We start from the raw sequence: 25,942 nt of genomic DNA, 5'->3' as shown, positions 1-25,942 counted from the left end.
TCCATAACTTTTCAAATCAGTGGGCCACTGAGCATGCTCAAATCATATAAAAAAATCAATAGGACAACTTCAGTTCAATATGATAACTATGCTGTCAATAAAAGATATGGCAGTTATATTGAAACATGTCCGGGATGTGTGTACGGAAAGCCAATAATACATTCACATCAGTTTAGAATTTAAACTACGAGAGGAGGCACATGAGGCCCATTTTGCTGCTACAACTTTATAAAAGACCATGCAGATGTACATTATAAGTAAAAGGATTGTTATATACAATGCTCCTATATAGTTTATTTTTTGTAATGACATATAATAACATAATATGCCAATATTGGAGTGATTGTTATTCTAACTATACACTACTGTGTAAAAGTCTTAGGCCACTATTAGATTTGTTGTTTTAGAAATGGTATAATTACCATGTATAATTATTTCTCAGTCTCTTTATTAGAATACAACCAGAGAATACAGGATATTAAAAAAACAGAATTAAAAAAATCTAAAAAAAAAGCTTCTATAGGCTAAACTGGTAAGTATTTAGTGGGACCTCCCCTTACACTTGAGCAATACCGTTAAGTACCATTAAAGTAAATATAAATTTTGATGCTAATGTGCCTGGTTTTTAAAAATTTGATTTAAAACAGGGGCACTTTAATTCATCAAAATTTACATTTCACTCCTGTTGTGAAAAAAAACTTGCCTTTTAAACTTGACAGCTGCTCCAGTTTCCTCCCGTCGTCGCAAGGCATTTCTGATGTCAGAAATGATGGATGGGTCATCCTCCAATCACGGCTTCCCCCCCGGGGAATCAGTGTCTGATCCAATGCCGTGATTGTAGGAAGCCGGGTTCCTCATTTTAGATCCAGGAAGAGGCTTTGCAACGGGTGGAGAAAGCTGGAGCTGCTGTCAAGAGTAAAAGGTAAGTTTTTTTCACAGTAGGAGTGAAATGTAAATTTTGATGAATTAAAGTGCCCGTTTTTAATCGAATTTTTAAAAACCGGGCACTTTAGCATCAAAATTTACATTCACTTTAAGTTTGGTAATAATAATACCTGTTATCAGTGCCGTGAGTCGATTAAGTTTGAGGCTGTGCGCTATTAAAGTATCCAATAATTATTAATTATTATTAATAGCAAGAACCTGGCTCTTGTAAACATAAATGGAATGGAACCCTAATTAATATCATTGCTAACACCTGTATTTGTCCTACTATTTCATGTCAAAATGACTACTATGAAAAAGGCCTATTACACCAGGTTTGTGCAATACTTGCTTGAGCATTACATACACATGTGGTATGAGTTTAATTCATTGGAAGCTTGCTAATAAGACCAACTTTCAATCACATCATTGCATTCAAAATGCCATATATCACAGAATTTGACAGACATAAAATCATACTTTTGCATAAGCATAGCCATTCTCAAAGGGAAGTAAGCAAACAAACTGGATACTTAAGATGTGGTATTCAAGCTGTTATAAAGAAATTTGAATAATAAGGAGAGGTCAAGGACAAAAAACGACTGGAAGGCCAAGAAAACTTTCAAAATCTGATGAGAAGATTCTCAGAGTCTCTTCTTTGAGAGACCGGAAGAAGTCCAGCAAGGACCTGGCTCAGCATCTAGCAGCTTCATCGGGATGCCAAGTTGACCCTTCTACAGTCCGAAGAAGCTTGATCAGGAATGGTCTTTGTGGAAGGGTAGCAGCCAAGAAACCACTTTTTTGGAAGGGGAAGAGGGTGAAAAGGATAAGATATGCTAAAGCTCACATAGATTGGAATGAAGATCAGTGGAAAAGAGTATTATGGAGTGACAAATCCAAGTTTGATGTGAGAAGAATAGTTGGAGAGAGATGGAAGAATGAGTGCTTGCAGCCTTCAGTGAAACATGGTTGAGGGTCTGTCGTGGTTTGGGGCTGCATTTCTGCCAATGCTGTTGGCGATATTGTACAAATTGATGGGATCATGAATTCTGAAAAGGACAGGTTTTAATTCATCATGCCATTCCTTCTGTAAAGCACCTGATTGGGAATGGTTTTATTTTTCAGCATGATAACGGTCCCAAGCACACTACTAATGCAGTGGAATCATATTTGGAGACACAAACAGCTGATAAAACACTCCACAGAGTCCAGTCCTGAATATTATAGAGGCAGTAAGGGATCACCTGGACAGAGAGAGAAATTAAATACAACCTAAAGCTAAAGAAGAACTCTGGGAAGTGCTGAAATAAGTCTGGTATAATATACCAGAAGATTACTTCAGAAAACTTCAGGACAGTCTCCCTCAAAAGAGTTCAAGATGTGCTTAGTGCCAAGGGAAGTCACACTAAATACTGACTTTTGCCTGAAGTAGCCATTTTGTTCTAAAAATTGTGTGTTTTTTTAAAAAAAAAATATTTTGTGTACATTTTTCCTGTATTTTCTGTTAGTATCTTAATAAAAGAGACCGAAAAAAATGGATGATCATTAAAACTTTGTTAAAACAACAAAGCTGGTGGTGGCCTAAGACTTCTAGACTTCTACACAGTACTCTATGTGGATCTAACTATGGATTTACTGGTTCATAATTTAACTCCCTATATTATTTTGTGTTGTTGCTTAAAGAGACAGGGAACCCAAAATTTGTCTTTCATGATTCAGATAGATCATATAATTTTAAGAAACTTTCCAATTTACTTCTATAATATAATTTGCTTCATTCTCTTGTTATCTTTTGTTAAAGAAATAGTATTGCACTACTGGAAGCTAGCTGAAAGCCAATGATAACAGGCATATATGTTCAGCCAACAATCACCAGCTTCTGACCCTACCTAGGTATACTTTTAAACAAAGGATACAAATAGAACAAAGCAGATTAGATAATAGAAAGAAACTGGAAAGTTATTTAGAGTTGAATGCTCTATCTGAAACAATCTCAGTTTTATGTCCCTTTAATGAAATATGAAATGTTCATGATCCTCTCTCTTGCTTACAGCCTACGGTGAAGTATGAAACGCAGCCAAAGTTTGTGTCCTCCACGGGTGGAACTCTACATATGTACCAGTTAGAAGGACTAAACTGGTTGAGATTCTCGTGGGCACAGGGTACAGATACAATCTTGGCAGATGAAATGGGACTTGGAAAGACCATACAGACCATTGTATTCCTCTACTCCCTGTATAAGGAGGTTAGATGAGTGGGTTAGAGGGAGACGGAAGTAATGTGAACATAATGAAAAGTTACATAAAAGGGAACAATTTCACTGAAAAGGACAATGAAAAACAGTAACAGAAAATAAATAAATATATTATTATCCCTATATCTATATATGTGTGTGTATATATGTATATGTACGTGTGTGTGTGTATATATATATATATATGTATATGTGTGTATATATATATATATATATATATATATATATATAATATTTATATATTTAGGATAAATTATGAATGACTGTAAAGGTATTCAGGTTGTTCTTTTTTTGCAAGTGAAGATAGAAGGCTAAATAACGTGATAAATGAAGCCTCCTAATAACTGGAGACCGGGAATGGAAAGCAAAGTAAATCTTCTATTTTTTTCATTGCAGGGACACTCACGTGGCCCCTTTTTGGTCAGTGCTCCCCTCTCCACAATAATCAATTGGGAACGTGAGTTTCAGATGTGGGCTCCAAATTTTTACGTTGTAACATACACAGGAGATAAAGACAGCAGATCTGTAATCCGGGAGAATGAATTCTCTTATCAGGACAACGTAATAAAAGGGGGGAAAAAAGCTTTCAAGATGAAGGTGAGGATAAAAGCTTACAAGAATAGAAGTCTAGAAGAAAGGCGAACAGGAGGGGAAAGGTACCAGTTAGCACTTTTATGTTTATTTCCATTTAGTCTATACATGTTTCTCTCTGTTTTTGTGTAGGCACAGGCTCAGGTGAAATTCCATGTCCTTCTCACATCATATGAACTTGTGACAATTGATCAGGCTGCTCTGGGTTCCATTCGCTGGGCTTGTTTAGTTGTGGATGAGGCTCATCGTCTTAAGAACAATCAGTCAAAGGTATTTTGTTCTACATCTTAATAAGTATTATGCCTTGATTATTCAGCATAAAAACTGCCTCAATAAAAGGAACAAACATTTGAATGCAAAACACAAGTAAACAGAAAGTTGCAAACCGTTCGATTACAATGGCATTGATCATGGCAGCTTGAGTTTGATCAGTCTAAAAGAAATATGGAAGTCAAAAGTTTCATATTTCAGATAGAGTACAGTTAAAAAAAACAACAAACAACTTCCAATTTACTTGTTTTACAAATATTGGGTTCCTTCTCTTGGTTTCTTTTGTCAAAACTTAACTTCATTCCATTAAACATAATGAGGTAGGATTAGGAGCATGCATGTGTCTTGAGCACTATATAGCAGCAGTGTTTCCAACAATGTTATTAACAATGTTATTCATAAAGAGCACAAGACACGTGCATGCTCTAGAGCCTATCTCTGTATGCTCCCATGGAAAGACACTAATGCCCAGATTGCAAGAGGAGCGCTACTGAAAGAGCGCAATGTCAATATCGCTGGATCGCTCTAAAATTAGCATGAAAATTTCATAAAAAACTGATTTACCAGTGAAGGTTTAGCGCAGCTGACATCCCTTTAGCATATAATTTACTTTCAATGTATATCGCAAATGTCCCAAACATGTTAAGTTATGGGTTGCACTTGAGCAAAAGTTATAATAGTACTAGAAGAATTAGCGTGACCTGACATCTGAAGTAAAATGTTAGGGCTAAAATAAAAGTTTCACAAAACACATGTAAAATATATTAAAATAAACAAAAACCTAAATGAACAACACTCACTAGCGAGCACACAAACAATGGAAAATTGTTATAACTACAATTGTATCCATTGTCTATAAAAATCTTAACCAGCACAAAGCTTGATAAAGACACATCCAGACGTATCTATATTTATGTATATAAAGTACCAGTGGTGTCCAATATACATCTCTGGATAAAATTAAGAGACTACTGCAATATTATCAGTTTCTCTGGTTTTACTATTAATAGGTATGTGTTGAGTAAAATAAACATTTTAATTTTATTCTATAAACTACTGACAACATTTCTCCCAAATTCCAAATAAAAATATTATCATTTAGAGCATTTATTTGCAGAAAATGACAACTGGACAAAAAAACAAAAAAGATAGTGTTTTCAGACCTTAAATAATGCAAAGATAACATGTTAATATTAATTTTAAACAACACAATACTACTGTTTAAACTTAGCAAGAGTTTAGAAATCAATATTTGGTATAATAACCCTGATTTTCAATCACAGCTTTCATGCGTCTTGGCATGCTCTGCACCAGTCTTTTACATTGTTGTTGGGTGACTTTATGCCACTGACCATGATAGGGTTTTGAACTGGTGGTCCTTCATCCACACCTTGATTGACCTGGCTATGTGGCATGAAGCTTTTTCCTGCTGGAAAAAAAACAATCCTTAGAGTTGGAGAACATTGTCAGAGCAGAAGGAAGCAAGCTTTCTTCCAGGATAACCTTGTACATGGCTTGATTCATGTGTTCTTTACAAAGATAAATCTGCCCGATTCCATCCTTGTTGAAGCACCCCCAGATCATCACTGATCATCCAACAAATTTCACAGTAGGTACGAGACAATGTGGGCAAAACTGAAAATTGGACTCATCAGAGAAGATAACCTTACTCCAGTCCTCTACAGTCCAATCCTTATGGTCTTTTCCAAACCTCAGCCTGGCTCTTCTTTGCTTCACATCGATGAACGGCTTTTTTCTATCTTTGCACGACTTCAGCCCTGCCCCTAGGAGCCTTTTTTGAACCACCCTCGCTGTGCACTTCACCCCAGCTGCCATTTGACATTCTTTTTGTAGGTCACTTGATGTAATCCTACATTTTTTGAGTGACCTTTAAATGAGTTGATGGTCATCCCGAGCAGTGGAGAATCTTTTTTTTGCCCTATGACGGTCTGTAGCTTTGTTGTCCCCAATGTCTGCTGCTCGACCTTGTTCTTATGAACTGCTCTTTGAAATTTTAAGGATGAAATTTGTGTCCTTCTTTTTCTCACTCAAAACATTTCTTTTCAACTCTTTTAGCATGGTCAATAGTTTAATTTTAATTACTTTTAGTTTTGAGGAACTATTAGCTCTGTTTTTGCCATCCAGCTGGTACTGTTGCAAGAAGATAGTAGTGGTATATATAATATAATAAATGCTCTAAATGACAATATTTTTTATTTAGAATTTGGGAGAAATATTGTCAGTAGTTTATAAAATAACGAAAAAAAATGTTGACTTTACTTTAACACATACCTATAAATAGTAAAACCAGAGAAACTTGATAATTTTGCAGTGGCCTCTTAATTTTTTCCAGAGCTGTATAAATACAAATGTAACCAGCACTCAGCTGGTTGTATCAATGTGAATATTATTATATATTAGTGCAAATCACCCAAGGATATAAAAGTCCCAGGATCAACACAACCCAACCCAATGTCTATGGTGTATAGGCACAACAGGGGTGCTGGAATCACATCTGAAAGAGGCCACACTTCTCCTTCTCCAAACGGGTAGTCACTTTAAAAAATAAAGGACATATCATGTGCATAGCAGTCGTCTACCCACATTAGAGCAGCACATAATCTGTATGCATTTTTGCATTTTACCAAAACAACAATAGATATAAATACAGCCATAGAAGGAAATGTGTGGGGGGAGTTAGAGCTTTACAATTCAGAAACTAAAAAGAAAGGGTTAATGGCGAGGCACTGCAGTATAAATTTGCAGGTAAAGTAATTAAAGTACATACTATTATATTTTGTCTCTATCCCAACTTGTTTTATGTCCCTTTAAAGAGAAATATGCATCAGTCTGAAAAAGCTGCAGAATCACTTCATTGGGCCCAGAAGGAAACAAATACTGGAACTTGTAGATCCAGTAAGTTTCCCTCTGGCACAGTTTATGATATTATCTGATATTATATGATCTATTAGACCAGGTAATAGAGATGTTACAAGTCGAAAGACACTATGCTTGGTAAATTTCCTTTTTTTAATTTCTTAAGTGTTCACTCCATCTATGTCTCACCTTGGCCCTGATATTCAAAGGTTCTCCAGCTTGGAGACAAATTGCATTTCAGACTTCACAGGAGCTAAACTCACTGAATATTGAAAAAGAAACAGGCACCGCAATATCTCTTTTTTCTATATATGAAGGAGACAAGCCAAGTGCAATACAGCACTGCATGATATAAGACTTTTGTTACACTTCTGTGTTACTTTAAAGGGACGGTCTAGTAAAAAATAAACTTTCATGATTCAGATAGGGCATGTAATTTTAAAAAACTTTCCAATTTACTTTTATCATCAATTTTGCTTTGGTCTCTTGGTATTCTTAGTTGAAAGCTAACCTAGGTAGGCTCATATGCTAATTTCTTAGCCCTTGAAGGCCATCTCTTATCTGAATGCATTTTGACATTTTTCACAACTAGAGGGCATTAGTTCATGTTTGCCATATAGATAACATTGTGCTCATGCCTGTGGAGTTACCTAGGAGTCGGCACTGATTGGCTAAAATACAAGTCTGGCATATGAAATAAGGGGGCAGTCTGCAGAGTCTTAGATACAAGGTAATCACAGAGGTAAAAAGTGTATTAATATAACTGTGTTGGTTATGCAAAACTGGGGAATGTGTACTAAAGGGATTATCCATCTTTTTAAACAATTACAATTCTGGTGTAGACTGTCCTTTTAACAAATTAATATCATACTTTGTATTTCTCTGTTTACATATACAAAATTACCTTGCACCTTGAATTTGCAAACTAAAACTGACACTTTCAGAAAGTGGGAGGGAGAGGGCAGTTCCCTGGGCTGAACAGTGAAGTTCCCAGGTTATGTCTGAAGCTCTCCCACCAGTCTTGTGAAATTTTCTAAGCATTTTAAACAAGCTGGTCTCACTGATTTGTCTCGCCAGCTGTATGCGGGTGATGTTTGCTCAAAATAAAAAAAAAACAGAAAAGTAATATATACTAAAATAAAGACAAAAACAAGTTAAAGGGACATAATACTCATATGCTAAATCACTTGAAACTGATGCAGTATAGCTGTAAAAAGCTGACCGGAAAATATCACCTGAACATCTCTATGTAAAAAAAGAAGATATTTTACCTCACAATTTCCTCAGCTCAGCAGAGTAAGTTCTGTGTAAAAAAATATTCTTCAGCTGTTGCTCAGCTGCAGGTAAAAAAAATAAAAAATGAAGAAATGAACAGCAGCCAATCAGCATCAGCAGTGCTGAGGTCATGAACTCTTTCTCCAACATTGGTGTGTCCGGTCCACGGCGTCATCCTTACTTGTGGGATATTCTCTTCCCCAACAGGAAATGGCAAAGAGTCCCAGCAAAGCTGGTCACATGATCCCTCCTAGGCTCCGCCCACCCCAGTCATTCTCTTTGCCGTTGTACAGGCAACATCTCAAAGGAGATGGTTAAGAGTTTTTTTGGTGTTTAAATGTAGTTTTATTCTTCTATCAAGTGTTTGTTATTTTAAAATAGTGCTGGTATGTACTATTTACTCTGAAACAGAAAAGGATGAAGATTTCTGTTTGTAAGAGGAAGATGATTTTAGCAGACAGTTACTAAAATCGATTGCTGTTTCCACACAGGACTGTTGAGATGAAGTAACTTCAGTTGGGGAAACAGTTAGCAGACTTTTCTGCTTAAGGTATGACTGGCCATATTTCTAACAAGACCATGTAATGCTGGAAGGCTGTCATTTCCCCTCATGGGGACCGGTAAGCCATTTTCTTAGTTTAACATAAAAGAATAAAGGGCTTCAAAAAGGGCTTAAAAACTGGTAGACATTTTTCTGGGCTAAAACGATTGCTTTATTAGGCATATTATACAGATTCTAACTAATTTTTGGTGTTATAATCTTGGGGAAACGTTTAGGAAAACGGCAGGCACTGTGTTGGACACCTTTTTCAGTTGGGGGCCTTTCTAGTTATAGACAGAGCCTCATTTTCGCGCCAATAATGCACAGTTGTTTTTGGAGAGCTAGGCATGCAGATGCATGTGTCAGGAGCTAAGAATCACTGAAAAAGCTTATAGAAGGCGTCTTGTGGTATCGTATTCCCCTCTGGGCTTGGTTGGGTCTCAGCAAAGCATATAGCTGGGACTGTATAGGGGTTAAATGTAAAACGGCTCCGGTTCCGTTAATTTAAGGGTTAAAGCTCTGAAATTTGGTGTGCAATACTTTTAATGCTTTAAGACACTGTGGTGAAATTTTGGTGAATTTTGAACAATTCCTTCATACTTTTTCACATATTCAGTAATAAAGTGTTTTCAGTTTGAAATTTAAAGTGACAATAACGGTTTTATTTTAAAACGTTTTTTGTGCTTTGTTGACAAGTTTAAGCCTGTTTAACATGTCTGTACCATCAGATAAGCTATGTTCTATATGTATGAAAGCCAATGTGTCTCCCCATTTAAATTTATGTGATAATTGTGCCATAGTGTCCAAACAAAGTAAGGACAGTAATGCCACAGATAATGATATTGCCCAAGATGATTCCTCAAGTGAAGGGAGTAAACATGATACTACATCCCCTACTGTGTCTACACCAGTTATGCCCACACAGGAGGCCCCTAGTACATCTAGTGCGCCAATACTTATTACCATGCAACAATTAACGGCTGTAATGGATAACTCCATAGCAAATCTTATATCCAAAATGCCTACTTATCAGAGAAAGCGCGATTGCTCTGTTTTAAACACTGAAGAGCAAGAGGACGCTGATGATAACTGTTCTGACATACCCTCACACCAATCTCAAGGGGCCATGAGGGAGGTTTTGTCTGATGGAGAAATTTCAGATTCAGGAAAAATTTCTCATCAAGCTGAACCTGATGTTGTGACATTTAAATTTAAATTAGAACATCTCCGCGCACTGCTTAAGGAGGTGTTATCTACTCTGGATGATTGTGACAATTTGGTCATTCCAGAGAAATTATGTAAGATGGACAAGTTCCTAGAGGTTCCGGTGCCCCCCGACGCTTTTCCTATACCCAAGCGGGTGGCGGACATAGTAAATAAAGAGCGGGAAAGGCCCGGCATACCTTTTGTCCCCCCCCCTATATTTAAGAAATTATTTCCTATAGTCGACCCCAGAAAGGACTTATGGCAGACAGTCCCCAAGGTCGAGGGGGCGGTTTCTACTCAAACAAACGCACTACTATTCCTATCGAAGATAGTTGTGCTTTCAAAGATCCTATGGATAAGAAATTAGAGGGTTTGCTTAAAAAGATGTTTGTTCAGCAAGGTTACCTTCTACAACCAATTTCATGCATTGTTCCTGTCACTACGGCAGCGTGTTTCTGGTTCGAGAAACTAGAAAAATCGCTCAATAAAGAATCTTCGTATGAGGAGGTTATGGACAGAGTTCAAGCACTTAAATTGGCTAACTCTTTTGTTTTAGATGCCGCTTTGCAATTAGCTAGATTAGCGGCGAAAAATTCAGGGTTTGCTATCGTGGCGCGCAGAGCGCTTTGGCTAAAGTCTTGGTCAGCGGATGTGTCTTCCAAGACAAAATTGCTTAACATTCCTTTCAAAGGTAAAACATTATTTGGACCTGATTTGAAAGAGATTATTTCAGACATCACTGGGGGAAAGGGCCACGCCCTCCCACAGGATAGGTCTTTTAAGGCTAAAAATAAACCTAATTTTCGTCCCTTTCGCAGAAATGGACCAGCCTCTAATTCTACATCCTCTAAGCAAGAGGGTAATACTTCACAACCCAAACCAGCCTGGAAACCAATGCAAGGCTGGAACAAGGGTAAGCAGGCCAAGAAGCCTACCACTGCTACCAAATCAGCATGAAGGGATAGCCCCCGATCCGGGACCGGATCTGGTGGGGGGCAGACTTTCTCTCTTTGCTCAGGCTTGGGCAAGAGATGTTCAGGATCCTTGGGCGCTAGAAATAGTTTCTCAAGGTTATCTCCTGGAATTCAAGGAACTACCCCCAAGGGGAAGGTTCCACAGGTCTCAATTATCTTCAAACCAAATAAAAAGACAGGCATTCTTACATTGTGTAGAAGACCTGTTAAGGATGGGAGTGATTCATCCAGTTCCAATAAGAGAACAAGGGATGGGTTTTTATTCCAACCTGTTCATAGTTCCCAAAAAAGAGGGAACATTCAGACCAATTTTGGATCTCAAGATCCTAAACAAATTTCTCAGGGTACCATTGTTCAAAATGGAAACTATTCGAACGATCCTACCTACTATCCAGGAAAATCAATTTATGACTACCGTGGATTTAAAGGATGCGTACCTACATATTCCTATCCACAAGGAACATCATCAGTTCCTAAGGTTCGCTTTTCTGGACAAGCATTACCAGTTTGTGGCACTTCCATTCGGATTAGCCACTGCTCCAAGGATTTTCACAAAGGTACTAGGGTCCCTTCTAGCGCTTCTAAGACCAAGGGGCATTGCAGTAGTACCTTACTTGGACGACATCCTGATTCAAGCGTCGTCTCTGTCAAAAGCAAAGGCTCATACGGACATCGTCCTAGCCTTTCTCAGATCTCACGGATGGAAGGTGAACAAAGAAAAAAGTTCTCTGTCCCCGTCAACAAGAGTTCCCTTCTTGGGAACAATAATAGATTCCTTAGAAATGAGGATTTTTCTGACAGAGGTCAGAAAATCAAAAATTCTAAGCTCTTGTCAAGTACTTCATTCTGTTCTTCGTCCTTCCATAGCGCAGTTCATGGAAGTAATAGGATTGATGGTTGCAACAATGGACATAGTTCCTTTTGCACGAATTCATCTAAGACCATTACAACTGTGCATGCTCAGACAGTGGAATGGGGATTATACAGACTTGTCTCCGACGATTCAAGTAGATCAAAAGACCAGAGATTCACTCCGTTGGTGGCTGACCCTGGACAATCTGTCACAGGGAATGAGCTTCCGCAGACCAGAGTGGGTCATTGTCACGACCGACGCCAGCCTGGTGGGCTGGGGCGCGGTCTGGGAACCCCTGAAAGCTCAGGGTCTATGGTCTCGGGAAGAATCTCTTCTCCCGATAAACATTCTGGAACTGAGAGCGATATTCAATGCTCTCAAAGCTTGGCCTCATCTAGCAAAGGCCAAATTCATAAGGTTTCAATCAGACAACATGACGACTGTTGCATATATCAATCATCAGGGGGGAACAAGGAGTTCCCTGGCGATGGAAGAAGTGACCAAAATAATTCAATGGGCGGAGGATCACTCCTGCCACTTGTCTGCGATCCACATCCCAGGAGTGGAAAATTGGGAAGCGGATTTTCTGAGTCGTCAGACATTCCATCCGGGGGAGTGGGAACTCCATCCGGAAATCTTTGCCCAAATAACTCAATTATGGGGCATTCCAGACATGGATCTGATGGCGTCTCGTCAGAACTTCAAGGTTCCTTGCTACGGGTCCAGATCCAGGGATCCCAAGGCGACTCTCTAGTAGATGCACTAGTAGCACCTTGGACCTTCAACCTAGCTTATGTATTCCCACCGTTTCCTCTCATTCCCAGGCTGGTAGCCAGGATCAATCAGGAGAGGGCTTCGGTGATCTTGATAGCTCCTGCGTGGCCACGCAGGACTTGGTACGCAGACCTGGTGAATATGTCATCGGCTCCACCATGGAAGCTACCTTTGAGACAGGACCTTCTTGTTCAAGGTCCATTCGAACATCCGAATCTGGTTTCCCTCCAGCTGACGGCTTGGAGATTGAACGCTTGATTTTATCAAAGCGTGGGTTTTCAGATTCTGTAATAGATACTCTGATTCAGGCTAGAAAGCCTGTAACTAGAAAAATTTACCATAAAATATGGAAAAAATATATCTGTTGGTGTGAATCCAAAGGATTGCCATGGAACAAGATAAAGATTCCTAAGATTCTATCCTTTCTACAAGAAGGTTTGGAGAAAGGATTATCTGCAAGTTCTCTAAAGGGACAGATTTCTGCTTTATCTGTCTTACTACACAAACGACTGGCAGCTATGCCAGATGTTCAAGCATTTGTTCAGGCTCTGGTTAGGATCAAGCCTGTTTACAGACCTTTGACTCCTCCCTGGAGTTTAAATCTAGTTCTTTCAGTTCTTCAAGGGGTTCCGTTTGAACCCTTACATTCCGTAGATATTAAGTTACTATCTTGGAAAGTTTTGTTTTTGGTTGCAATCTCTTCTGCCAGAAGAGTTTCAGAGTTATCTGCTCTGCAGTGTTCTCCTCCTTATCTGGTGTTCCATGCAGATAAGGTGGTTTTGCGTACTAAGCCTGGTTTTCTTCCTAAAGTTGTTTCTAACAAAAATATTAACCAGGAGATAGTTGTACCTTCTTTGTGTCCGAATCCAGTTTCAAAGAAGGAACGTTTGTTACATAATTTGGATGTAGTCCGTGCTCTAAAATTCTATTTAGAGGCTACTAAAGATTTCAGACAAACATCTTCCTTGTTTGTTGTTTATTCTGGTAAAAGGAGAGGTCAAAAAGCGACTTCTACCTCTCTTTCCTTTTGGCTTAAAAGCATTATCCGATTGGCTTATGAGACTGCCGGACGGCAGCCTCCTGAAAGAATCACAGCTCACTCCACTAGGGCTGTGGCTTCCACATGGGCATTCAAGAACGAGGCTTCTGTTGACCAGATATGTAAGGCAGCGACTTGGTCGTCACTGCACACTTTTGCCAAATTTTACAAATTTGATACTTTTGCTTCTTCGGAGGCTATTTTTGGGAGAAAGGTTTTGCAAACCGTGGTGCCTTCCATTTAGGTGACCTGATTTGCTCCCTCCCTTCATCCGTGTCCTAAAGCTTTGGTATTGGTTCCCACAAGTAAGGATGACGCCGTGGACCGGACACACCAATGTTGGAGAAAACAGAATTTATGCTTACCTGATAAATTACTTTCTCCAACGGTGTGTCCGGTCCACGGCCCGCCCTGGTTTTTTATTCAGGTCTGATGAATTATTTTCTCTAACTACAGTCACCACGGTATCATATGGTTTCTCCTATATATATTTCCTCCTGTCCGTCGGTCGAATGACTGGGGTGGGCGGAGCCTAGGAGGGATCATGTGACCAGCTTTGCTGGGACTCTTTGCCATTTCCTGTTGGGGAAGAGAATATCCCACAAGTAAGGATGACGTTGTGGACCGGACACACCGTTGGAGAAAGTAATTTATCAGGTAAGCATAAATTCTGTTTTTACTGTGATCTCATGAGATTTCACTTAACTCTCATGAGATTTCATAGCAAACTTCCTTAAACTGAATAGGGAAATAAGATGAGTGTGCACGTAAGCTCACTCCCTTAGCTGTCCCGGGACAGACATACGGATTTGCTGCTTATAAGTCCTTTACAATGGGATGCGGCTACTGAGGAATTTTTGAGGTAAAATATTTTTCTTTTTTACATAGAGATGTTCAGGTGATATTTTCTAGTCAGCTTTTTACAGCTATGCTGCATCACTTTCAAGTGTTTCAACATTTGGGTATCATGGCCCTTTAAATTGTAGTGAAAACATTTAAGTTTAATTTAGAATTGATGCAAACTGAGCCTTTATATCAGCCCCAGTGGTTCTTCTGTTACCTTCTCTTTTCCATGTGAAATGTGCATCTCTCATCTTTATGGGATTTCCAGGTTCCTCCCCTTTTCTTAGAAAATTCAGTGAGTTCTGTCTCTGTGGAGTCTGCTCTATAATCAGAATTTGTAAAATCACAAACCTAAATACACTACTGCATACAAAATAAAATACAAAATATAAAGTGCAGTTTAAATGTAATAACATTTAAAGGGACAGTAAACACCAGAATTTTTGTTGTTTAAAAAGGTAGATAATCCCTTTATTACCCATTCCCCAATTTTGCATAACCAACACAGTTATAATAATATACTTTTTACCTGTGTGATTACCTTGTATCTATGCCTCTGCAAACTGCACCCTTATTTCAGTCTTCAAGGTCTAAGAAATTAGCACATGAACCTCCTAGATTTAGCTTTCAACTAAGAATACCAAGAGAACAAAGCAAAATTGGTAATAAAAGTAAATTGGAAAGTTGTTTAAAATTACATGCCCTATTTAAATCATGAAAGATTTTTTTTTTTACTTTACTGTCCCTTTAATGTCAAGTGTAAAGAAATATAAAATAGAAATCACAAAGTGTAAATGCAGCAGAACTATCATGTCCTGCAGTGCTATTATTGCTCTGGAATTGTCTCTTCTTCACATACAGAAATGCAGGAAACGCCCCTTGGAAAAGTAAAGCAAAATCTGCCTTTTGAAAATTTCACTAGGGATCTCGCAGTGCTGGAGGATTTTAGAATATCTCACCTGAGCAGAGAGGTTTTGAATATCGGGGCCTTTACATGAAGTGCGACCCAAATATTGGAGCCCACAATCGCAAGTGAGGACGTATATAACAAAACTTGAAATACTTGTGATATGTTCTTTAACCCTTTGAGTGCTAACGACGGATCTGAGCCGTTACAAATTGTCCCAGTCAGGTGCTGACGATGACTCAGAGCCGTCAATAGCACTTACCCACCTTGAGGGCAATCTCCCACCTACTCCCACCCCGGCAATTTGGCCTGAATAGTGAGAGGCATTGCCAGGGCTTCACAATTCACGTGGTGACGTCACGCGCAATGACGTGATGACGTCACCGCACAACTTTATTTAAAATTAACAATAGACAGTATAGGGAAATTGGGGCTTGGGTTGAATGAACAAAGCCCTCAATATCCCAAGTTAATATCACATCTGAAATATATTATTTTTTGTTAGGCTAAATATTATAAGATAGCAATAAACCCATTTTATTATATTTAAAACAAATAAAGAAGTGCACTCATATATGCGCAAATTTAATATAATATATAAGTTTATTATTGAAATAAATGTTTTAGAAGGGTTTAAAATGTATATTGTATATGGCAAGGTGTTTTGTCTGGGAAATGATCAGAAGTGTATATATGTGTAGATATTTGTGTGTGTGTGTATAAATATATGTGTATTCATGTTTTTTATATGTGTAAATATGTATGTGCATACATAAACAGTATATACAGTTGTGCTCATAAGTTTACATACCCTGGCAGAATTTATGATTTCTTGGCCATTTTTAAGAGAATATGAATGAGAACACAAAAACTTTTCTTTCACTTATGGTTAGTGTTTGGCTGAAGCTATTTATTATCAATCAACTGTGTTTACTCTTTTTAAATCATAATGACAGCAAAAACTACCCAAATGACCCTGATCAAAGGTTTAAGTACCCTGGTGATTTTGGCCTGATAACATGCACACAAGTTGACATAAAGGTTTTGAATGGCTATTAAAGGTAACCATCCTCACCTGTGATCTGTTTGCTTGTAATTAGTGTGTGTGTATAAAAGGTAAATGAGTTTCTGGACTCCTGACAGACCCTTGCAACTTTCATCCAGTGCTGCACTGAGGTTTCTGGATTCAGAGTAATGGGGAAAGCAAAAGAATTGTCAAAGGATCTGCGGGAAAAGGTGGTTGAACTGTATAAAACAGGAAAGGGATATAAAAAGATATCCAATGAATTGAGAATGCAAATCAGCAGTGTTCAAACTCTAATCAAGAAGTGAAAAATTAGGGGTTCTGTTTAAATCAAACCACGGTCAGGTAGACCAACTAAAATTTCAGCCACAACTGCCAGGAAAATTGTTCGGGTGCAAAGAAAAACCCCTAAATAACTTCAGGTGAAATATAGGACTCTCTGAAAACATGTGGTGTGGCTGTTTCAAGATGCACAATAAGGAGGCACTTGAAAAAAGATGGGCTGCATGGATAAGTCGCCAGAAGAAAGCCATTACTACGCAAATGCCACAAAGTATCCGCTTACAATACGCCAAACAGCACAGAGACAAGCCTCAAACCTTCTGGCACAAAGTCATTTGGAGTGATGAGACCAAAATTGAGCTTTTTGGCCACAACCATAAACGCTACATTTGGAGAGGATTCAACAAGGCCTATGATGAAAGGTACACCATTCCTACTGTGAAACACGGAGGTGGATCGATGATGTTTTGGGGATGTGTGAGCTACAAAGACACAGGAAATTTGGTCAGAATTGATGGCAAGATGAATGCAGTATGTTATCAAAAAATACTGGAGAAAAATTTGCATTAATCAGCCCGGAAGCTGCGCATGGGACGTTCTTGGACATTCCAACATGACAATGATCCTAAACACAAGGCCAAGTCGACCTGTCATTGGCTACAGCACAATAAAGTGAAGGTTCTGGAGTGGCCATCTCAGTCTCCTGACCTCAATATCATTGAGCCACTCTGGGGAGATCTCAAATGTGCAGTTCATGCAAGACAGCCCAAGAATTTACAGGAACTGGAGACTTTTTTCCATGAAGAATGGGCAGCTTTACCATCTGAGAAGATAAAGAGCCTCATCCACAAATACCACAAAAGACTTCAAGCTGTCATTGATGTTAAAGGGGGCAATACACTGTATTAAGAACTGGGGTATGTAAACTTTTGATCAGGGTTATTTGGGTAGTTTCTGTTGTCATTATGATTTAAAAAGAGTAAACACAGTTGACTGATAATAAATGGCTTCAGCCAATCACTAACCATGAGTGAAAGAAAAGTTTTCTTCTTAAACGGGAAGAGTCCACAGCTGCATTCATTACTTTTGGAAATTTAGAACCTGGCCACCAGGAGGAGGCAAAGACACCCCAGCCAAAGCTTTAAATACTTCCCCCAATTCCCTCATCCCCCAGTCATTCTGCCAAGGGAACAAGTAACAGTAGGAGAAATAGGGTGAAAAAAAGGTGCCAGAAGAGCAAAAAGGTACTGCCGCCCCATAGATAAAACGCGGGCGGGAGCTGTGGACTATTCCCGGCAGAAGAAAAGAAAATTATCAGGTAAGCATAATTTGTTTTTCTTCTTAAACTGGAAGAGTCCACAGATGCATTCATTACTTTTGGGAAAACAATACCCAAGCTAGAGGGCACTGAATGCAAACAAAGGGGGGGGGCTAAAAAAAAGGTGGCTCCCTAAAAAGGCACCACAGCCTGAAATTACTCAACACCCTTTAAAAAAACGACAAACGACAAGGGAAAAACCGGAAGCCCTCACTGGAGGTTGGCAGAGAAGTGTCAGAAGTTCGAGATAGTCTCTTTTGGAGAGTAGTACTCTTCGAAATGGGACTGAGTTTTAAGTAATCCTGTCAGCCTCTCAGTGAGAGCATGGGTGAAGGTTAGAGTCCGGAGATGCAGGGAGAGTCTTTCTTTCGAAACCATCCAGACTCAGATTAACAGCTCTTTGGCAATCAGCGTTGACGAGTTTCGCTGCCTGCCTTTATTCACTCAAGTCCATGTCAGAAGCAAGGCTACTATCTGTCACACTTGAAGGGCCGTGTTCCTATTCCACGTAAGATTGTTTAATTTTACTTCATTATGAGAATGTGATGTTAACGAGAAGGTAGGGTCCCAGTGGGACTCCTTTTATCTTAAAATAGGAATCATGGGTTAATATCTTCTGAGAGGGGTTATTGAACGGGGGGGGGGGGGGCTTTAGTCATGTTTGTTATGTGGTTCTATCTGCTGATGTGTAGTAATACTTTTGTCTAATGGCTTTTCGGAACATTTCGGCCTTATCATCAATTGTCGCAATCTTTAGGTTTGCGCTCTCTTTTTATGACTTGCACGGTGCACCTCGTGACCGGGTGCGGTTATGTTGTTTTTCACTTCCGTATGCTGACTGTGTGGCAACAGTGAGAGTCTGCCCATGGTGTCTGGTTCTCAGGAGATGGTGAGTGCCCCAGCCATTGGGGGTGTACAATAGGTGCCTGTTTGTGTTTCTTTTTTGTAATCCCAAGATGGAGGATTCTGATTTTTTAGACACGGATGTCTCCGATGCGGAGAATGCGTCTTGTGATGAATATGAAATGGCCCAGGTTATCCATGCCCATCAGATATGTTCCGATTGCCATTCCAGAGTACTCTCTTGTCCCGATTCAGGGTCCTCAGAGTGCGTTGAGCCATCCGCCCCCGAGGATTCTAGGTCCTGTGAGGCACGGGTCCCAGAAAATTCCTTTGCTACACAGGCAGGTGTCCCTATGGCCTTTACTCCTTCTCCGGAAGGTGGCTTGTTTCCTCCAGAGGTTACGGTACGGTTCCGTATGGCCATATCTATGGCACTGGCTCATTTGTATCTCCCAAGTGAAATATATTTAAGATACTGTCCATGTTCTGTCAACCAGGGCCGGTCGGGCGTGGGATCGCCCGATCCTGTTCGGCCAACCTTGGGGCCAGAGTATTTTGTAGATTCGGCGAGTGATAATTTTGCCTTCCGTTATAGGTTGGCACGTCTTCGTGTCCTACTAAGACATGTTTTGGCGTTGCTATAGGATCCCAGTCCTAGTGGGCCGAGGGATCAGAGGCCTTAGATGCCGGATGGCAAACTGGGTTAGAGGCTTGGGGATGAAGTAATCTCCTTGACGTCTCTGTTTTTTCTTTCTTTTTGGTATCAGTTCCAACTCTGAGCTTGAGTGAAGGGGGCCTCTGATCGGCTGGTCTTTGTTGGCGTACCTTTTTTCCTGGGGCGTTCACCCGAGGGTGCTGCCTTACTTTTATTTTTGATCCGGATAGGATGTATTTGATTTGTTTGTATAAGCTCACGTCTGATATAACTTCCATTTTGGGAACGTACTTGTGATTTTGTGGTCGCATGGGTACTTCCTCGGAAATTGCACACTTTGGTTAAGACCGAGGTTATAGTTCATATTATCGAACCTTTGGGTCGATTTTTCTTGGACCTTAGACAGTTTTGGAGTTTTCCTGAGCCAGGCAGGTACTGGTCGGGCGCTGTCTGCTGTTTTCTTGGGTTCATGTCACCCTCATGGTGCTGATTATCCTGTCAGATTCTAAATAAAAAAATAAAAAAAAATGCCTTTTATGGCCTAGTGTTATGGACTCCGTGCTTCGTTCCTTCTACAAAATATGGGGCCTGGGGCGTAGAGCCAACGCTTCTGGTAGCAAGGTTGTGAGCTCCAATATAAGTTGGCTCTTCTGGCATTATTACTGAGATGCGTGACCGACTTTTTCAGATGTCATCGTGGTTCCTTGGGTCCCTGGGGGCTCGGAACCATAGGTTTCCATTCCTTTGGAGTCTGGAGATGTAATTGACTTCCGGAGGTCTAGTATCTGGTGGACGATTTGCGTCTTCTCTTGTGGTATCTCCGGATGACGAGACTGTGGCCTAGTCGCATTCTTTTTGCAGTGACGATGTTTCCTTCCCTTTCGGGTTGGGTCGTTTGTTCTGGAAGTGCGGGCATGTCCTTCTTCCTTTTCTCAGTGTTTTATTTGCTCTAGTACGTAGAGGGCAGGGGCCTCCCTGCCTCTCTACCAGGTGCTGCGAGGCTCCCGTTGTTATCCCGTTTCAAGGATTGTCAGACTAATCTAATTGACTTCTTTGATTATGTAACAAAAGTATTAGACAAGGGAGGAGCAGTTGATGTAACATATCTAGATTTCAGCAAAGCATTTGACACCGTCCCACACAATAAACTTATTCACAAACTATATCTCCTTGGTCTAGATTCAAAAATTGTGAACTGGGTGGAATGCTGGCTTAAGGACAGAAAACAAAGTGTCTTAGTAAATGGAGTTCATTCAGCAGAGGGGGCTGTTACTACTAGTGGTGTTCCTCAGGGGTCAGTTCTGGGGCCTGTTTTGTTTAACATATTTATCTGCGATATCAGCAAAGGGCTACAGGGGAAAGTATGTCTCTTTGCAGATGATACAAAAATTTGCAACAGAGTGGATGTTCCAGGGGGGTAGACAAAATGAGAAGTGATATACAACAATTGGAGGATTGGACAAACGACTGGGATCTAAAGTTTAACACAGCAAAGTGTAAAATAATGCATTTAGGGAAGAAAAATCCAAATGTTAATTACAGACTCAATGACACTTTACTGACTGTTACAGACGAGGAACAGGACTAGGGAATTATTATTTCAGATGATTTAAAACTTAGTAAACAATGTAGTAATGCAGCGAGTAAGGCTAGCGGAATGCTTGGATGTATTGGTAGAGGTATTTGCAGCAGAAATAGTAAGGTTCTTATGCCACTTTATAGATCATTAGTTAGGCCTCATCTTGAGTATTGTGTGCAGTTCTGGAGGCCATATCTTCAGAAGGATATTAACAAACTTAAATCTGTGCAAAGGAGGGCTACCAAAATGGTACATGGTCTAAAAAATAAAACTTACCAGGATAGGCTCAATGACCTAAATATGTATAGCTTAGAGGAGAGAAGGGAAAGAGGTGATATGATAGCAACTTTCAAGTACATTAAAGGGTTTAGTAAAACTGAGGCTGTGGGTATTTTACATAAAATTGAAAATTCAAGAACAAGGGGTCATGAGCTCAAGCTAAAGGGTAGTAGATTCAGGAGTAATTTGAGGAAGCACTTCTTTACAGAAAGAGTGATTGATTTATGGAATAAACTTCCTCAAGAGGTAGTAGCAACAAACACTGTGGGGGACTTTAAAAATGCATGGGACAAGCATAGGGCTATCCTACGAACTAGATAAGTTTATACTGTTAGGTAAGGTCGGGCAGACTTGCTGGGCCTATGGCTCTTATCTGCCGTCAATATCTATGTTTCTATGTCGGGAGACCGATCCTGCAAGGATCTCTGGAGACTGTCGTCTTATCAAGATAAGAACTGCCCCTTGTCATCCCATGGTCTTAAAACTCTCGGATGCTAGCCGTCGATCTTATTGCAGATTTAGCCCTTCGGGCATAAGGGTAGGGGGTCTGGGGTCAGTTAGTCTTTTCGCCTGTCTGGGGTCAGGAAATTGACCATTTATCTTCTCCAGTGTGTGGGTCAGGTCGTCAGGCTTGTCTACATGGATTACCTTGCGATTCAGGGGTACTGGTTGCCCATTTCCTAAACCGGTTGGGAATCTTTTTACAGACTCTTGGGGATGTGGATGTTGCTTGGTTCTTTACATTTAAGGACTTTAGATGGCGGAAGGTACTGTCCGGGGGCGCTCCTAACCACAGGAGACGACTTCTGGGCTCCTCAGGAACTTTAGATCTTCATATCTGTTTTCAAGGACTCTGGTTTAGGACCATGTCTCTTGCCTCAAACAGGTATGGACGGTCCTGCTTAACCATAGGGTTTGGTTCTCCCGCGTTTCCCTTTGGAGGGGGCGGGGGTTTCTGACTCTCATGGGAGAATAATATCAGCCTGAGGCTTCTGATGGATCCCTACTTTCCTGCTGGGGCATCTGATGCTTCCTGGTAGACTCCAGTTGCTGTACCAACTGGACTGATAATATTGGGGTTTTGCCTCTATTGGTAGGGTGGTTCCGTTGCTTAATCCTCTTTTTCTCACCTAGAGTGGGGAAGGGGTTCTTACGTTTTCATCTTGATTTGGAGGTACCTCAGTATCTGTGAAGGGCCCGTGGGTCCTTGTTTTTCTTGCCTCGTAGGATTTTTCCCTCTCTTGCATTCTCAAGAACTGACTGTTGCTCAACACACAAGCAAACAGTGTAGTAAGCACAGAGCCACAGGTTCTAATACTCACACAGCTCTTTCGAGCAGAATGCCTCCCAGACCTTTAAAGTTGAATTCTGGTATCAGAATACTGTGGGTCAGAGTGCTTTCTTCCCTTGAGGAGTGTTTCTCTTATGGAAGGCTGCAGTGTAGGGGTCCTTGGACCCGAGCATGAGGTTCCTGCCATGGTTCAGGGTAGCATGCCAATTTTTTAGTAGCGGTCAGAGTTCTACTCTGGGGTTTCGATTCCTCGTAGATCCATCCCTTTTTCTTCCAAGGGTCTGAGACTCTCTTGTTGTCGGTCTTTCACTAGCCTTGGGCTGGGACCGTTATCCTGGAAGGATGGCCGGGGATTAGTCTGCTTTTGATGTATGGACCGTTTACTTGTATTGCATCTGTCCTCCCCTTTGATGGGGGGACTCTTAGTGCCCACCTCTGTTCTGGTGGCAGCTGCTGCCGGGACGGTTTACTCCTTGGCTTCCGGAATTTTCTAGTTGGTAGCTGAGATTTTTCGGCACTTCTCGGTGGGATGAGTCCCACAATGGCTCGGGACAGCTTGCTGCCTATTTATTGGTCATCGCGAGTGTGTGTGTGTGTGTAAACACCTTTGAGCTTTCCCAGTTAATACCTTGAATATAAAATATCACCTTTTAATATGGTTTTGTTTTTTAAAAAGAAAAAAATAGAAATACTTAATTACTATGTTCTTGACTTACAAGAAAATGTTCTTTGTATTTTTAAAAATATATTTATATATACTGTGTGTGTATATGTATATATACCTGTGTGTGTGTGTATATATATATATATATATATATATATATATATATATATATTAGCAGGCAAGAAAAAAGGCACTCACTGAAAAAGTAAAACTTAGCATTTAATAAATCACATTAAAAATGCATGACGTTTCGGAGGCATTACGCCCCCTTTCTCAAATGCATGATACAGCTGTTGAAGAAAATACAAAAGCGGTATATGATATATGTATTAATGTGATTTATTAAATGCTAAGTTTTACTTTTTCAGTGAGTGCCTTTTTTCTTGCCTGCTAATTTGGATATTTTTCTAAAATGCACACTCTAGGTTGCTATCGTTGTATGGAGTGCCTATTCTATTGACTGTGATATATATATATATATATATATATATATATATATATATATCTACATATAGATATATATTTTACAAAAAAATGTACAGATATATAGAAATATATTTTTAAAAATAAATAGAACATTTTCTTCTAAGTGAAGAACATAGGTATTTTGAATATTCTTAAAGCTCCTATGGTTTAGCACTCAAGGGAAAAACAGAAAATGTTTCTTCTGTTATGTGTGATCAGTCCACGGGTCATCATTACTTCTGGGATATAACTCCTCCCCAACAGGAAATGCAAGAGGATTCACCCAGCAGAGCTGCATATAGCTCCTCCCCTCTACGTCAGTCCCAGTCATTCTCTTGCACCCAACGACTAGATAGGATGTGTGAGAGGACTATGGTGATTATACTTAGTTTTTATGACTTCAATCAAAAGTTTGTTATTTTAAAATAGCACCGGAGCGTGTTATTACTTCTCTGGCAGAGTTTGAGGAAGAATCTGTCAGAGTTTTTTACTATGATTTTAACCGGAGTAGTTAAGATCATATTGCTGTTCTCGGCCATCTGAGGGAGGTAAAGGCTTCAGATCAGGGGACAGCGGGCAGATGAATCTGCATTGAGGTATGTAGCAGTTTTTATTTTCTGAATGGAATTGATGAGAAAATCCTGCCATACCGTTAAAATGACATGTATGTATACACTTCAGTATTCTGGGGATGGTATTTCACCGGAACTACTCTGTTAAAGGTCACTAATCCTTTTTAATAACTATTTATCATGTTAAACGTTTTTGCTGGAATGTAGAATCGTTTACATTGCTGAGGTACTGTGTGAATAAATATTTGGGCATTATTTTCCACTTGGCAGTTTTTTTGCTTTAATTGTGACAGTTTCGTTTCTCTTCACTGCTGTGTGGGAGAGGGAGGGCACATACCGATCCACAAAGATCATCACCGGTATCTAAGGTTTGCCTTCTTAGACAGGCACTACCAGTTTGTAGCTCTTCCATTCGGATTGGCTACGGCTCCAAGAATCTTCACAAAGGTTCTGGGTGCCCTTCTGGCGGTACTAAGACCGCGAGGGATTTCGGTAGCTCCATACCTAGACGACATTCTAATACAAGCTTCAAGCTTTCAAACTGCCAAGTCTCATACAGAGTTAGTTCTGGCATTTCTAAGGTCGCATGGATGGAAAGTGAACGAAAAGAAGAGTTCTCTTTTTCCTCTCACAAGAGTTCCATTCTTGGGGACTCTTATAGATTCTGTAGAAATGAAGATTTACCTGACAGAGGACAGGTTAACAAAGCTTCAAAATGCATGCCGTGTCCTTCATTCCATTCAACACCCGTCAGTAGCTCAATGCATGGAGGTGATCGGCTTAATGGTAGCGGCAATGGACATAGTACCTTTTGCACGCCTACACCTCAGACCTCTGCAATTATGCATGCTAAGTCAGTGGAATGGGGATTACTCAGATTTGTCCCCTACTCTGAATCTGAATCAAGAGACCAGAAATTCTCTTCTATGGTGGCTTCATCGGCCACACCTGTCCAGGGGGATGCCATTCAGCAGGCCAGACTGGACAATTGTAACAACAGACGCCAGCCTACTAGGTTGGGGCGCTGTCTGGAATTCTCTGAAGGCTCAGGGACTATGGAATCAGGAGGAGAGTCTCCTTCCAATAAACATTCTGGAATTGAGGGCAGTTCTCAATGCCCTTCTAGCTTGGCCCCAATTAACAACTCGGGGGTTCATCAGGTTTCAGTCGGACAACATCACGACTGTAGCTTACATCAACCATCAGGGAGGGACAAGAAGCTCCCTAGCAATGGTGGAAGTATCAAAGATAATTCGCTGGGCAGAGTCTCACTCTTGCCACCTGTCAGCAATCCACATCCCGGGAGTGGAGAACTGGGAGGCGGATTTCTTGAGTCGCCAGACTTTTCATCCGGGGGAGTGGGAACTTCATCCGGAGGTCTTTGCCCAAATACTTCGACGTTGGGGCAAACCAGAGATAGATCTCATGGCGTCTCGCCAGAACGCCAAACTTCCTCGCTACGGGTCCAGATCCAGGGATCCGGGAGCGGTTCTGATAGATGCTTTGACAGCACCTTGGAACTTCGGGATGGCTTATGTGTTTCCACCCTTTCCGCTGCTTCCTCGATTGATTGCCAAAATCAAGCAGGAGAGAGCATCAGTGATTCTAATAGCGCCTGCATGGCCACGCAGGACTTGGTATG

At 40.3% G+C, this 25,942-nt stretch overlaps 1 protein-coding gene across 5 annotated transcripts in view; it reads left to right on the top strand.

Moving 5' to 3' along the window:
- CHD3 (chromodomain helicase DNA binding protein 3) overlaps nt 1-25,942 on the top strand; it is a 400,697-nt gene that overhangs the window by 105,563 nt on the left and 269,192 nt on the right. For all 5 annotated transcript variants that reach the window (XM_053718298.1, XM_053718299.1, XM_053718301.1 and 2 more), the window contains exons 15-17: nt 2,978-3,169; nt 3,575-3,775; nt 3,902-4,039. In XM_053718298.1, coding sequence (XP_053574273.1) covers nt 2,978-3,169; nt 3,575-3,775; nt 3,902-4,039 — 531 coding nt within the window. The remainder of the gene's footprint in view (nt 1-2,977; nt 3,170-3,574; nt 3,776-3,901; nt 4,040-25,942) is intronic.

Source organism: Bombina bombina, chromosome 6, assembly GCF_027579735.1.
Source record: "Bombina bombina isolate aBomBom1 chromosome 6, aBomBom1.pri, whole genome shotgun sequence".
Classification (NCBI taxonomy): Eukaryota; Metazoa; Chordata; class Amphibia; order Anura; family Bombinatoridae; genus Bombina; species Bombina bombina.
Note: the sequence above shows the minus strand (reverse complement) of the source record. Positions and strands in the feature narration are given on the sequence as shown.